Source organism: Patella vulgata, chromosome 3 (assembly GCF_932274485.2).
Source record: "Patella vulgata chromosome 3, xgPatVulg1.2, whole genome shotgun sequence".
In the NCBI taxonomy this organism is placed as follows: Eukaryota; Metazoa; Mollusca; class Gastropoda; family Patellidae; genus Patella; species Patella vulgata.
This window is the reverse complement of record NC_065881.2, coordinates 74,192,861-74,206,751: the sequence shown is the minus strand read 5'-3', so window position 1 is coordinate 74,206,751 and position 13,891 is coordinate 74,192,861. Positions and strand designations below refer to the sequence as shown.

The following is a 13,891-nucleotide window of genomic DNA, read 5'->3' as shown; positions in this document are numbered from 1 at the left end:
GTCCTACTTCCAGTTTATGACGTCAGCTCCGGTTATTACTCAGGATGTTGTGATTGTGAAACTGTCAAGTTTAATTTCATAAATTCTTAGTTTAAGCGAAGTAAATTCTTTCCCATTTTATTGTTTTCCTGTTAGTGACATATTCAAGACATACAAAAAATGGATGGTAAGTTACCAGTGGCTTGGCTGCTAGAGGTAAAGAATAAACACCTACTGAGTACTCGACTCGTAATCCACTCGTTTTGGACAGGCCTGGCACAGCCAGAGGCTGGAGTGGGTTTACCTTTTGGGGAAAAAGATTACCACTCACTCCCCTTTCAAAAATAACATTATGCCGTGACTAAGTATAATGTCTAAAGTTTATTACTCTTAGGTTTGTAATGAAGATTATCAAATAGCTGGTCTGAAACCGATTCTACTTAGTTTAGTACTTCAGGTCTGGTGAACATCTTTGATGGGCATCATACACTGTGATACTTTTACAAAACAATTTAGATTGATATACATGTATTTTGGACCATAAATAATTTTAAAACTAATTGTTAATTTACTTTCTGTAGGTGAAATTGAACTAAACGACTCCAAATATAGGGAAACATTTTAAATTTATCAGTTACATTTTCGACTGATATTTTTTTTAAAGCTTACTACTAAACCATTTTTAGCTTACTCATATTGTAAATGTTAAATATCCTTAAGTATCACAGAATATATATAAAAATAAAATACATCCAAATTTATATCATTGCCCATAGAATTCTGTATAAGAATCAACTTAGAATACCAAAATGTTAATCGTGCTGTGGTCTAAACTGTATTCTGTGTTCTAATAAATCATAAATCAATGGAACCAGTTGTAAGGTGTACACAGGATGCATTGTGGTAAGTTTAGGTTATTTGAGGCTCCAGGTAGTCTTAACAACTGAAGACAACAGGTCTCGAAAAATTTGCTACATGCAATGTTATTCTTTGATCTGTTAATAACAGTGTTATATCACAGGACAATTCTGTTATTGAAACCAACCTGTATGAAAATGACTTCATTACAATCAAATAACACACTATTTATGGATAACAATTACTGTGGTTTATTTCACTGCGACGTTTCAACGTCGCAGTGAAATAAACCACAGTAATTGTTATCCATAAATAGTGTGTTATTTGATTATGTTCCAATTACTAAATGCCATTTAAAGAATAGACTTCATTACAAGTTGAAAGCTCTGCATTGAGGATGATTCGATTGTAAGCGGTGTAATTTTTGTGAAATTTGTGTCGAGAATTGGTGTGTATTCGGAAAACAAGCTAAAGCATGAAGAGGAAGAAGTTCAACAATATTCATGGTAAAATATTTAAAAAATGGGAATTATATGAACTGGAGAAAAACACTATAGGTGTTGTTAGATTCATTTAGTGGCTGTGTAGTGACATTATTTATTAATGAAATTGTTATTGAATATTTATTGAATAAAGTGATTTATTTTGTTGTTTGTTATATATAAATGTGTCCGCTCTAGCTTGGCGAGTCTACTAATTGACGTAAAGAAAATTATACTCATATCAAACACTATGAAAACCTTTAGTTGACCTGAGGATTTAGAAGAGTTATTTGCCCCTGATTGAATTAGAGAATTGGTTTCAGATCAGTTATTTGATAATCTCGCGTACGAAGATGAACCTACAAATGTAGTAGACACTATACATATACTTAGTCACCGCTTAATGTTATTTTTGAAAGAGATTTTCCGATTGTAGATTTATAGTTTAAATGTGTCTTGGACACAATAACTGTTAATTGTGTTCTGATATAGAAATTATAAGTTTTAAAACATTATCTAATAATATTAAAAATCAATTTTTGGAGTCATTTATATTATCAGATTTATGTTCCTAACTTTTGTAGGTGGGGGATTTTGAGCTTGACAAGGAACACAAATTAAGTTAGTACATGTACATTGTGTTTGATATGGATGTTAAATAAGAATAAAATTTGACTTTTTTATTAAGACTTTATTAAAACAGAGTTAAATGTAATCTTTAAGTGGCATTTAGTGATTGGTAAACACGTTAACAGAACACAGTTTTGTGCTTGATAACGATAAGAGGATACTTGTCGAACTGTCATGCTTTTACAATAAAAACTAGTGATGGTATCCGATAAAAACTGTGTTCTGTTACAGTTAAATGTAGTGTAAGTTGGAAAGTTGATAAAATGATAATAGCCTACCGGTAATTGTTTTCAACAAGTCATGTTATTGTGGTTTAGATTTGTGTAGAGATGGTTGGGCAATTTATTAACCAACTTACTTTTCTATAGATTACATTTATTATGATGATATCTACATGTGACATACATGTAGTCTTCCTGTTTACAAGAATAGTCACAACTTGAAGACATTATAAATGTATAAATTCAATTTTTTTCCCTGTTGAAATAATTTAAAAAAACCTTTCATAAACAAATATTTGTATAGATATATTTAAGCTTTAAAATGTTTATCAGTAAGTTGTTCATCAATTCTCTGTTGAATTTTATGGGTTGAGAATCCTTCAAATCATTTATACATAATTTTAGCTAATTAAAAAAAGGTAACATATCCAATTATTTAAAAAAAAACCCCAAAAACGTTGATATACCACTCTAATTATTTTGTTGAAAATCAACGGTACCGGTACCTCACATTAATTATCTTGTTTAAAGACAATGATATACCACACTAATTATTTTGTTTAAAATCAATGATAAAACACATTAATTATTTTGTCTAACATCAATGATAAACCACACTAATTGCTTTGTTTAAACAATGAGATATTACACTAATTATTTCGTGTATAAATAATGATATACATATATATACCACACTAATTAATTTATTTATCAACAATGTGATATCACACTAATTATTTTGTTTATAAACAATGATATACCACACTAATTATTTTACAATGGTATACCACACTAGGGTAATTATTTTATTTAAAATCAATGATATATCATACTAGCTATTTATTTATCAAATAATAATATATCACACTAATTATTTTGCTTTAAAGCAATAATATACAACACTAATTATTTTACTTTAAAACAATGATATACCACACTAATTATTTTACTTTAAAACAATGATATATCACACTAATTATTTTGTTTAAAATCAGTGATATTTATTTAATCATGGAATAATAATATTAAAACACTTACTTACCTGTATATCATCAATATTAAACTAAACAATGGTTATACCTGTAGTTTGTATTTACACCTGGTTGTGTTTACAGTTATACTAAACACTAATAAGACCAATAGTTGTTGAATTATTACACATCCACAAGTCCAGGTGTCGTTTAAATACTATGACCACTCTCTTGTCGACTGTCAGACAATTTCCACCTTTTATTAACGCAATAAACTTGCTGTGACCGTATAATAGGAGGATTATAAAGATTCACCTGGAGATAAAATCAAAGATTACAAGCCGTCTATAAGTTGAAGAACATTGTATTTTACACCTGCATGTTGTGTTGACAGGTTCAATCCATTAATTAGTTGGAAAATCTCATGATGGAGTGTAATTAACTCAAATTTCTATCACGAATGGCTGGAGATAAATTGATGTTTAATTTTCTGGAATAAAATCTAGGGAGATTTTTACTCTTGATTTATTTTAATTTACTGAAATAAAATGTGTATTTACATGTAAAATTTCAAACTTGTTTTGTCTGTTTGGTGAGCGGGGAAACCGGAGGATCTGGAGAAATGCAACCTAAAAAGGCTATTTGGTTCATTTTACTGTATGTTACATATGTAATTAGACCTTTAATGTACCTGTGTAATTAATAAGATATCTAGACAATACCTGAATATCTACTGGAAGATTAAACATTGGGTTAATAGTCAGTGTATTATAAGATTATAATCTGGGACTTTTAACCCCATTTATAATGGTGTCAGTGACAGTAATTAACTATATCTCTTATGACATGACATAATATAATAATCATATAGAATATCATATGTTATGATGATAAAGGTTTGGAGTTCATAAAACCAAATGGATGGTTTATTTAGATCACAGATCTTAGTGTCAATCAGATAAACTTTGTTAGTATTGTTTATGTGAGAGAGAAAATGGGGTTTAACATTCACACAACACAAACTAGGTCATTTTGGGTCTAATATACATCACAGTAGCCCTGTTCTTAATTGGCTGTTTTTTTGGTCGGCTTTAGCGGATTAGTAGGGTACATGGCAGATGAAGTTTGAGTCTCATTCGTGAACAATTTTAATAATAATAATAATATTTTTAGTTTTAAAAAGTCAAAGACTGAATTCAGTAGAAAACAGTTAAATCAAAAACTTTTTTGAGGGTTTAGTGTGTGCGCGTTCGACCACAAGCTTTTTAATTGATTCAAGTGGCGTTGTTTAAACTCCCCGCTTGTACATGACAAGAAGTAGGGCCGCTTGTCTAACCCCCATGGTTTTGTCCGGGTTCTTCCCACTACTAAAGATCCCTACACATAAGCGAATTAATGCAATGAAATTGAACCATATGTTAGTCCTGAAATGACCTTCTGGGTAGTTTGTGTCTAGTGCATGTTACCCCCCCTCTCTCTCTCTCTCTCTCTCTCTCAAAACTGATTTATCAGTCATATGTTGATAGACCATTGCAAAAAATAAAGATGATAATGGCATGTATTGTAGACAAAGTAATATGAATTAGAGATGGCAGTAACTTTCGTCTTATGTACAGAATGGCCAATTATATTAATTTAGGACCTATTCACCTAAAATTTCTTAAAACTACTGACCTGTCTACATTTGCAGTTTATTCATGATAAATCAGGATATTAGCTGCATTATGCTGTTAGCTTATACTATTATATTGTAAAACAAATTGAGAAATTTTAAAGAGATTGAAGATAGAGTGTTACTGATGTTTTATGACAGATTTTTGATGTAATGAGTAATTTATTTAAACAGTGAAAAAGTTCAAAGCAAATGTTCATGTCAGGAAAGCTTTTAAAAAATAATCATTTTTTTTTTTTTTTTTCGTTCTTCTTATGTGCTGATGACATAGATATTCCATGACAGGTGGATTAGGTTTCTAATCTTAAGATATTAATCTCAAATATTCCTCATTTTTTTTTTATCAGAAAAAAATTCACAACAAATTAACTTGTCAAACTGAGCTCAAAATTTGTAGTTGTTATTCTATGTGGTTTTGTTTCTTTTTATGTATCAAAATGCAGATGACCATGTTTGATAAATGTCTTTCCCAATCCAAGATGATTATAGGGTTCTTGAAGGGGTCAGAGGTCGTACAGGTAGTTGAGGGGTCATAAATAATTGGGGGATATGAAGAGGTTTAAGAGTTATAATGACCTGCTGAAGACAATCAGGGTGCAACTATTTTAACCACCAGAAATAATTAAAGGATTTCTCCTGCATTCAAAAAGTTCAAGGATTGAAATTTATTGTAAATTTATCACACATAATTTCACTTGGTTGAACGTTGAATTGTCAAATTTCTGATGGCCATCAGGCAGAAGTTTAAAGTTTAAGAATGTTTATTATTTTTTTTTCAAATTCTAGACTTGACATGGGGTTTATAATCCTACTTTTCTGCCTCGAGGAAGCTAAAGAAGACAGGCGTACACAATAAGTGTGCTATTAGGGAAATTTGACCCGGACAGCAGCGCTATAGCTTAATCTTATCAAATTTCAACTATCAATGGTTCTTTTGCGTGCATGCAAATTTGTTTACAGGACCATCTGAACAACTAGTGCTTGTTAGGCCCTCCGTCTTACACCACTGGAAAATCCTGACAAACTTTCTCTGCTAACCCAGGACCTAGAGCTAGCCGCCAGCATCTTACTCGTTGAGCCACTATGGCTTCCACATTTCTTTACAGAATTCAACAAATGTAAATATGCTACAAGCTGCACAAGCATACATATTATGTTGTCTCTAGTCTTACCATACAACCAGAGTTAGGAACTTGAGTTTTGGCGACTTTGGACTGGATTTGGACTTGGGATCCCACGACTTATTCCCACCTCTTCATAATACTACATTTATAATTCAGGAGCATTCTAGTCATGGATGGGATGAAAAACTGAGGTCCTATGCTAATGTTGCTGTGTACTTAAAAGAACTCTTGACTGTTGGAATTCGAAATCACAGTAGACTGTAGCATTGTTGTCGGGCAAACTTTCCCTCATAACACACTGTATGGCCCGGTTGGTGCAGAAAAGTAGGACGTTAAAACCTACTTCAATTCTTTTATTACAAGTACGATCCTTGGTCACTAATTGTATAATAAAAAATTTTCTCTTCTTTCAGATTCCCTGTTTCAGTTGCGGGTAAGCATTCATTTTCTACACATATATTAGAATTCTTAAGATAAAAAAAACAACCCAAAACAAACAACGTTTAAAGTAAATTATGTAAATAAGTTAAAGAGATATTGCGTGAAACTAATGAATATTTGGCACCAAGTCAGAGTTTCTTTAACTTAGTCAAACTCAAAATTAGCAACTAGATCAGTTATAAATTCCACACGTGTATTTCTAACAAAAAATTCTGATCAGTAAATACCAAATTGATTTGGTTCAAATAAATTTTGAAATTCATTATTTTTTCTTTGTCAATATTTTATAAGTGTACTGTTATTATATTTAAAGCGTTTAAAATAGAGTAGAATTATAAGGTATTTTATATTGTGTCTTTTATCTTTTCAGTTTACTACAAAACAATTAGAAAGATTGGCTTCAAAAGCTGAAAAAGATCAAAAAATTCAACAATCTAAAGTCAGAAAGGTAAACTAAATTCTAGAATTTACCAGATTGTGGAATCTACCTGATATTATTGTGATCCATGTACATGTAAATATATCATATTTGAGAGTTTCAAATCCCCGGTTGTACGTGACAAGGAGTAGGGTCGCCTGTCCAACCTCGTGGGTTTTCTGCGGGTCCTCCGGTTTCCTCCCACTGCTAAAGACCCCTATGCGCAGGCGAATTATTGAAATAAAATTAAACCATATGTTAGTCCCGAAATGACCTAGTTTGTGTTGAGTGGATGTTAAACCCCATTTCTCTCTCTCTCATATTTGAGAGAATAAATACAAATTCTACTGAATAGTGTCAAAAATCATGCAAATAATTGTTCATATAGGCATAAAGATTTTCGATAACAAGTTCAGAAGTGTTCATATAGGCATATAAGAAGAACACAATTAATTTTTGGGTAAAATTTTCAAAGTGTTATCTTTTCATTAACATTTTTACTTTGAAAGCTTGGGACAGTCAAAGTGGATTTTAGTAGAAAATGATTTTAGAGCTAGCATCAGACTTGCCGGTAGTGGACATATTACGGGCCCCAGCTATGTTATTTGGTTGTTTCTGTTTGCAATACACAATGGCATAAAAATTGAATAATGCCAGAAGGTTAATGATGTTAAGACATGATTATGATTCCGAGTGTAACAGGAATGGGGAAGGAGAAGGAGACTTTAAACACAATTTATCTTTATTTTACCAGGCCTTACAACAGAAAAATGTGGAAGGAGCTAAAATATATGCTGAGAATGCCATTCGAAAGAAGAATGAAGGTTTAAATTTTTTACGTATGGCTGCTCGTATTGATGCTGTTAGTTCTAAAGTGCAGACAGCATTAACTATGAAAAATGTAAGTATGGAGTTTAGATTGATAATGTAAATCGATCTTCTATCCTGGTTAGTGGGAGATGAAGAGTTAATAGAACTAGATGAGTTGAAGGATTGTCTGTTACCCTGTAATGGAAGTAAATTATTGACTAAGTTAATCCACTCATAGATTTAAAGATTAAGATTTTCTTAGAATGATATCTTGCAACATTTTTGGAGAAGAAATGATACGATTTTACATTGCCCACCCCCCCCCCCCCCCTCCTATCAGGGTATTTCTGATAATTAGCTGCTCAGAGCACACAGACATTTATACAAATACTGGTTCATTAACATGTAATGTTTCCTCAATGATGCTACTCTTGTCTTTATCATGACTTGCTTGATAATGAGATAGTCGAAATATGTTAATCAAACAGTATATTGTTAATCTATATACATCATGTATTAAAACTGTTTCTCTTGAATTCCTAAATGACACTTAAAGACCATTTCTTCATTTTAGGTCAGATAATTTGATACAATATAATAGATTCATTATTTTAAGATTTGACTTTTGTTTTTTTCAGGTAACTAAAGATATAGCAAATGTTAGTAAGGCACTGGATAAAGCCATGTCTTCCATGGACCTATCAAAGGTGGGTTTGAAAATATTCTCCCTAAAAGGTTTTCATAATTGCACCATTCTATGTGTTCTGCTTATAAATATTAGAGGAACAGTGTCTAGTGGCTTGAATGGGACAAAAAACAGGGTCCTGTGTGCAGCTTGGCGAGCCCGTAAAAGAACCCTTGACAGTTAAAATTAGAAATATGAGTATCCCATAGTGTCACTGTATGAGCAAATTTTCATCATCACACACTACATCTGCATGCTGTTTACTCGTCTTCTTTGGCTCAGGACATTAAACCCCATTTCATTTCTAAAAATTAAAATTTCTAGCTATTTCCTCAACGTAGTTTTGAAATTGATCTTTTTGTGAGTAATATTGTGATTTGGTTTTGCAAATGAAGACAGGATCTATACTCGTGTTTCTCAATATATCGGCCATTTATCTCTATTTTTAACTCAGTTTTAAAGAAATATAAACGCTTTGTAAAATGCCTAAGAGCAGTGATTGGTTGAATTTTATTACACTGTATGACAGAATATATTATTATTATTTAAACTATGGTATTTATATGTTACCATATCTGATTATAGGTGGAACAAATTATGTCTAAATTTGAGAAACAGTTTGAAGATTTAGATGTTAGAACCTCAGTAAGTATTAATTTTATTTTCATATTAGTCGGTTGAAGTGTTTTTGAAATTTCTGTCTAGAATCAACGTAATAGAATACACTATAGCTGGAAACAATGAAATTTAATCATTTCTACACATATCACTTAGTTTATTATCATCATCATTATGAGTTAAATTGTACAAAATATAAGACATTTATAGCCCTGACATTTCTCAAAACTATCAAGATAAACAGAATTCATCAACCGTGAATGACAAATCCTGTGCTTCAGTTTAACTTTAGCTTGGAAAAGTCACTATTGTGAATATTGCACGATATTGTTGCTCTTCAATATAATTGGTTCAAACAAACATGATTGTTTAGCGTTTCTTTTTTTCTCTAAACAATTGTTTATCATTTTTTTTATTGCCACACATTGATACGAAATTTGTAATTATTCAGGCAATAGAATCTGCTATGGGAACTGCTACCACACTGAGTACACCACAGGATCAGGTAGAAGCGTTGATACATCAAGTAGCAGAAGAGAATGGTCTAGAAATGATTGATCAAATGAGTGAATTAAATCCTGCTACAGCCTCATTACGACCAACTAAAGAACAGGGTGAAAGTAGTAAAGAAGATGATTTATCTAGGAGGTATGTTCAAATTTTATTTCGTCACATCAATAAATGATTCATTTCATAATGATGGAAAACTTAGCTGAAATATTTACTTCTGCACCCTTGGCAGAGAGAGAGGGTTAATGTCCACCCAACACAAAATAGGTTATATTGGGACTAACATGTCTCAATATTATTTTAATAATTTCCCTTGGTTAGGCAGACAACCCTACTTTTGGTCACGTTCACGTGTGGGATCAAAAACAATGCCAATTAACTCAGTGACAGACTGTATCATTTAAAGTGAACGTTAGACTTGTGCCCTCTGCCAATTTCTTTTTTTTTGCCGTTAATCAGTGTTTACTGGACGTTGATCCATATACGGATACCCTCACTTTGTTCAGGTTTAATCCACTGGTTATATTGTTTATTTAATTAGAACTAAAATGTTATAGTGTTCCATTTCCTTACATATCTATATTTCACGATTAAAAATTGTTTATATATTTGATTTACAGGTTGCAAGCCTTACGGAACTGATAAACCAATGTTTTATATTGTGATATCATCACTGTTCTGGTTTTGAATAATGAAAGGGGGAACTGTAGAAAATGTAGTAATAATATGCATCTGTTTGTTGTCACCATTTAAATCACATAGCATCATCATGACCATGTGATAAACATATGTGTCTTGTAGTATAAACAGTTGTAACCTGATCAGTTAGAATAAACACAAGTGGATTAAAAACACTAAAATCAGTCTGACAAATGATTAACCAAATTGTTTTGTGTATGACGGGGCCTTAGGATTATCAGACAATTTTTAAAGATGCATTATGTAAGAACTAAATCTGTCTATTGCAGGCTTCAATGTTATATAAATTATTATTTAGACATTTATTCACACGACAAGCCCATTATCAACTCTTTGGGTCATCTGATGGATGGGATATTGAATGGAATAGAACACTCATGACATTTAATAATTTAACATGTATATTATCATAGCAATGACCATCTAGACTATGCTATTCTTTCTTGTTCAAACATCAAACATTCATAACTTTGCTCAAAATAAAGTAATTTGACTACAATTTTCAATATATTCATTTTTCATGATCTTTTTTTAAAACTATTATAGCAAGACGCATCAGCCCTCTATCTTAATCTTTCATAATTCATCTTTAACTATTGTTATTGGGGGCCCATATTTCTTCCTATCCATCACATGTATTTGTAATGCATATCTGGTTATTTTGTCATTAGCTGTTATTTCACTAAAATCATCTTTTACAAACCTTGTTTTCAATGGTAGTTGTGATTACGTTTTCTATTATTTGTTAATTATTGTATTTGTTTTAATTTGTTATATGTAGGATAATGCTTTAGGTATTTATTGAGGATGCTAAAATTAGAGAAATAAGTATTACAAATAACTGAGAATGTCATCCATAAATTAGTTCTGCTGAACCAGGTTTCCATGATTTTAAACCTTTTATAATCTCCCTAAACATGTCTTATTCAGCGTTTTCAGTTCTTTTAAACTTCAAAATCCAAAACTTTGAATACAGTATATTTTAATAATTCTATAGCAAGTTACATTGTCATTTAAATCATTATTATTTGATTTATGTAAGTTGTTAATTTCATTTTATTTCTTAATATCAAACCACAATTTGTTTTGACTTTTTAAAAAACAGTTTCTGACTGTATTTATTCACATCTTGTAATAATGATAAATTTGTGACAACAAAATTAACAAAAGTCTGAATTTTATGCAATGGTGTTTACTAGTATCACACTAGAATATACTGTTTTTCATGAAATATTACAGTTCCCCTGAATTTGTATAATTTGTTAAAAATGTATATAGAACCATATTTTATAATATTACTAATTGTTCACCAGTCAACTTCTAGAAATAGGTATTGTTCCTACAAAAAGATCCAGAGAAGCTAAAGAAATAATTACAGCATAATTTAAATACGAGTTAAGATTACTGGTACTCTAATTGAATTGAATCATATTACTGTTAATAGTAAAATAACTCAAACAGTATTCTGATGAAGGCACAGGAACTACACTAACATTTTGAAGAAATGAAAGTACCAGAATATGGCGAATCCACATTCTAAATTATAATATGATGTGTGTGTGTATATATATATATATAATGTGTTCTATCCATATACTACCCCAAACTCTAGGATACAGATACGTCTTTTTATTATTATATTGTTTGGTATTATTTGTAGACATTTTTCAGTAACATATTACTTGTGACAATTCAGTACTGAATTCTTTATCGCCTTACCTTAAAATTTGTTCTGTAAGGCATCTGTCCATTTGAAAATTTGAACAAAAAGTAAAAATGTAAATTATTTGTGTATAAATCTGATGAAATCAAGTGAAGTATAAAATAAACTGTTTTTATTATCTCCTCCTATTTTCTTTTACAATAAAAACATTTCTGTATATGCAAAACTCATATTTATTCAAAAACGATTTCATCTTTTAGGATGCAATTGACAAAAATCAGTGACAAATTTTGATTAGTTACCTAAATAAATAAAATCTAAGCGTGTATGTTCGATGTTCGCCTATCGCCGCGCTGCACTCCCACACATGTGGTATCAAATTAACCAGCATGACCCTGTGAATGTTTCGGGCCTGGGCGAATCACACTTCGTCACCGCAGTTCACCCCCACTTAAGTTGTATCAAATTAACCAGCATGATCCCGTGAATGTTTTAGACCATCGAATTTGGGCTCCTGGTAAAGTTGGGTATCCTGCTAGTATGTTGATATTATATTGAGATTAACATGGAAACTATATTGTTTATTGATATCAGTGCACTGCTTTGATAAGAATTACGCTCAGTCTGCATCATTCCTTCCTACTTTTGGATCAATTACAAATGTGTGCATGAGTAAGGTATCAAACCTATTGGGCTGGATGAATAAATGAAATGAGAGCGCTACCAAGGATGGGCATATGACATGCAGCGTGCTATGTTGGAAATTTTGCACTGTGGCCTGGAATTTCAACTATCATGGTTTCTTTCATGTACATACCAACCACAGGACCTCAGCTTCCTGTGCCATCCTAATGACTGGACACTGTTCCTTGCCAGGTCTCCTGTCCTACACCACTGATAAAAGGAAACCATGATAAAAAAATCCAGAGATTATTAATAAGTTGTATTTTGTCCTGTGGATAATTTACACAGCTATATTCTAATTACAAGACTCAGATACACCAGGTCAGCATATTTTTGCTTATTTTAACATTAACTAAAAAAAATTCTTCGTTCTAAAGAAACAAGATATAAACGCAAATATTATGAGGAAAAATAGCATTTTATTTTCTTCAAAACATGATGTGAAGTTTACATGAGCTGCTGCCTAGAGGGAAGAAAAACAAACAACACAACATTTTACTGTATTCACAACAAACAAACAAAATCTATTCATTTCACAATATTACTTGGGGGCTAACACAACAAACAAACTACATTATTTACCATAAATCATGTTCAAATCAACAACAATCAATGAGCACTTCAAACAAGCAAATATGAATCCTTAATACAATATTTTGTTATCATAAAGAACTTCATGATTATCATGAATATAAATTTGTATTTCGTAAAATCATCTCTTGTACAACAAGCCCTAGGTTCTATTGCACAACATGACTAGCATGATTAACAATTATTAAAATACAGATGTCATTCTTTGATGTCAGTGTACTACTATTAAAAATTATTGAAAATAATGGTACAGGCAACATGCCTATCGTACATTATTTATACTTGATGAAATATTGTAGTGTGTGACAATTTCTGTGAAATGAACGTGCAGGATAGTGTCTGTTTTAAGTTGTTTTATGGTCACATACAATCTTGTTCATATAATCTTTGCAGCTTATATTCTAAATGAACACATTATTTGATGATATCAAAGGAACACCTGATGTATTGTATGTTTACCACAGTCTATAGACATGTACAATAGATATGACTTTCTAATATTAGAAATGAAATATGGCAACTGGCCTTGATTGTTGTGACAATTGGTGTTAGTTTTGTTTTCTTTCTGGTAAGACTATACACCAGAAAGAGCCCAGGACTCAGACCACTACTAGTGTTTCAAATATACGAACAAGATTTTCAGCACGAACAAAGATAACAAATGACTACAAATAAAGAAGACTAGACTATCAATAACATATAGAAATAAATAGATTGCAATATTAAAAGGCCTTTTATAATCAACAATAACCCTATATTGTATCAACCAAAAATAAATAGAATATATTTTGCACCAAAAGTAATTAAGATATCGTTCTGCTCCCAAAGTCCCTGC

The 13,891-nt window shown here is 31.3% G+C and overlaps 1 protein-coding gene across 1 annotated transcript; it reads left to right on the top strand.

The window, feature by feature from the left end:
* Positions 1-24: 24 nt before the first annotated feature.
* Positions 25-11,961, top strand: LOC126814986 (charged multivesicular body protein 1a). The gene is made up of 8 exons (XM_050540490.2): positions 25-166; positions 6,351-6,370; positions 6,749-6,826; positions 7,551-7,697; positions 8,245-8,313; positions 8,877-8,936; positions 9,361-9,557; positions 10,040-11,961. The coding sequence occupies exons 1-8, from the start codon at positions 160-162 to the stop codon at positions 10,059-10,061; spliced, it is 600 nt and encodes a 199-aa protein (XP_050396447.1). The 5' UTR covers positions 25-159; the 3' UTR covers positions 10,062-11,961.
* Positions 11,962-13,891: the final 1,930 nt, after the last annotated feature.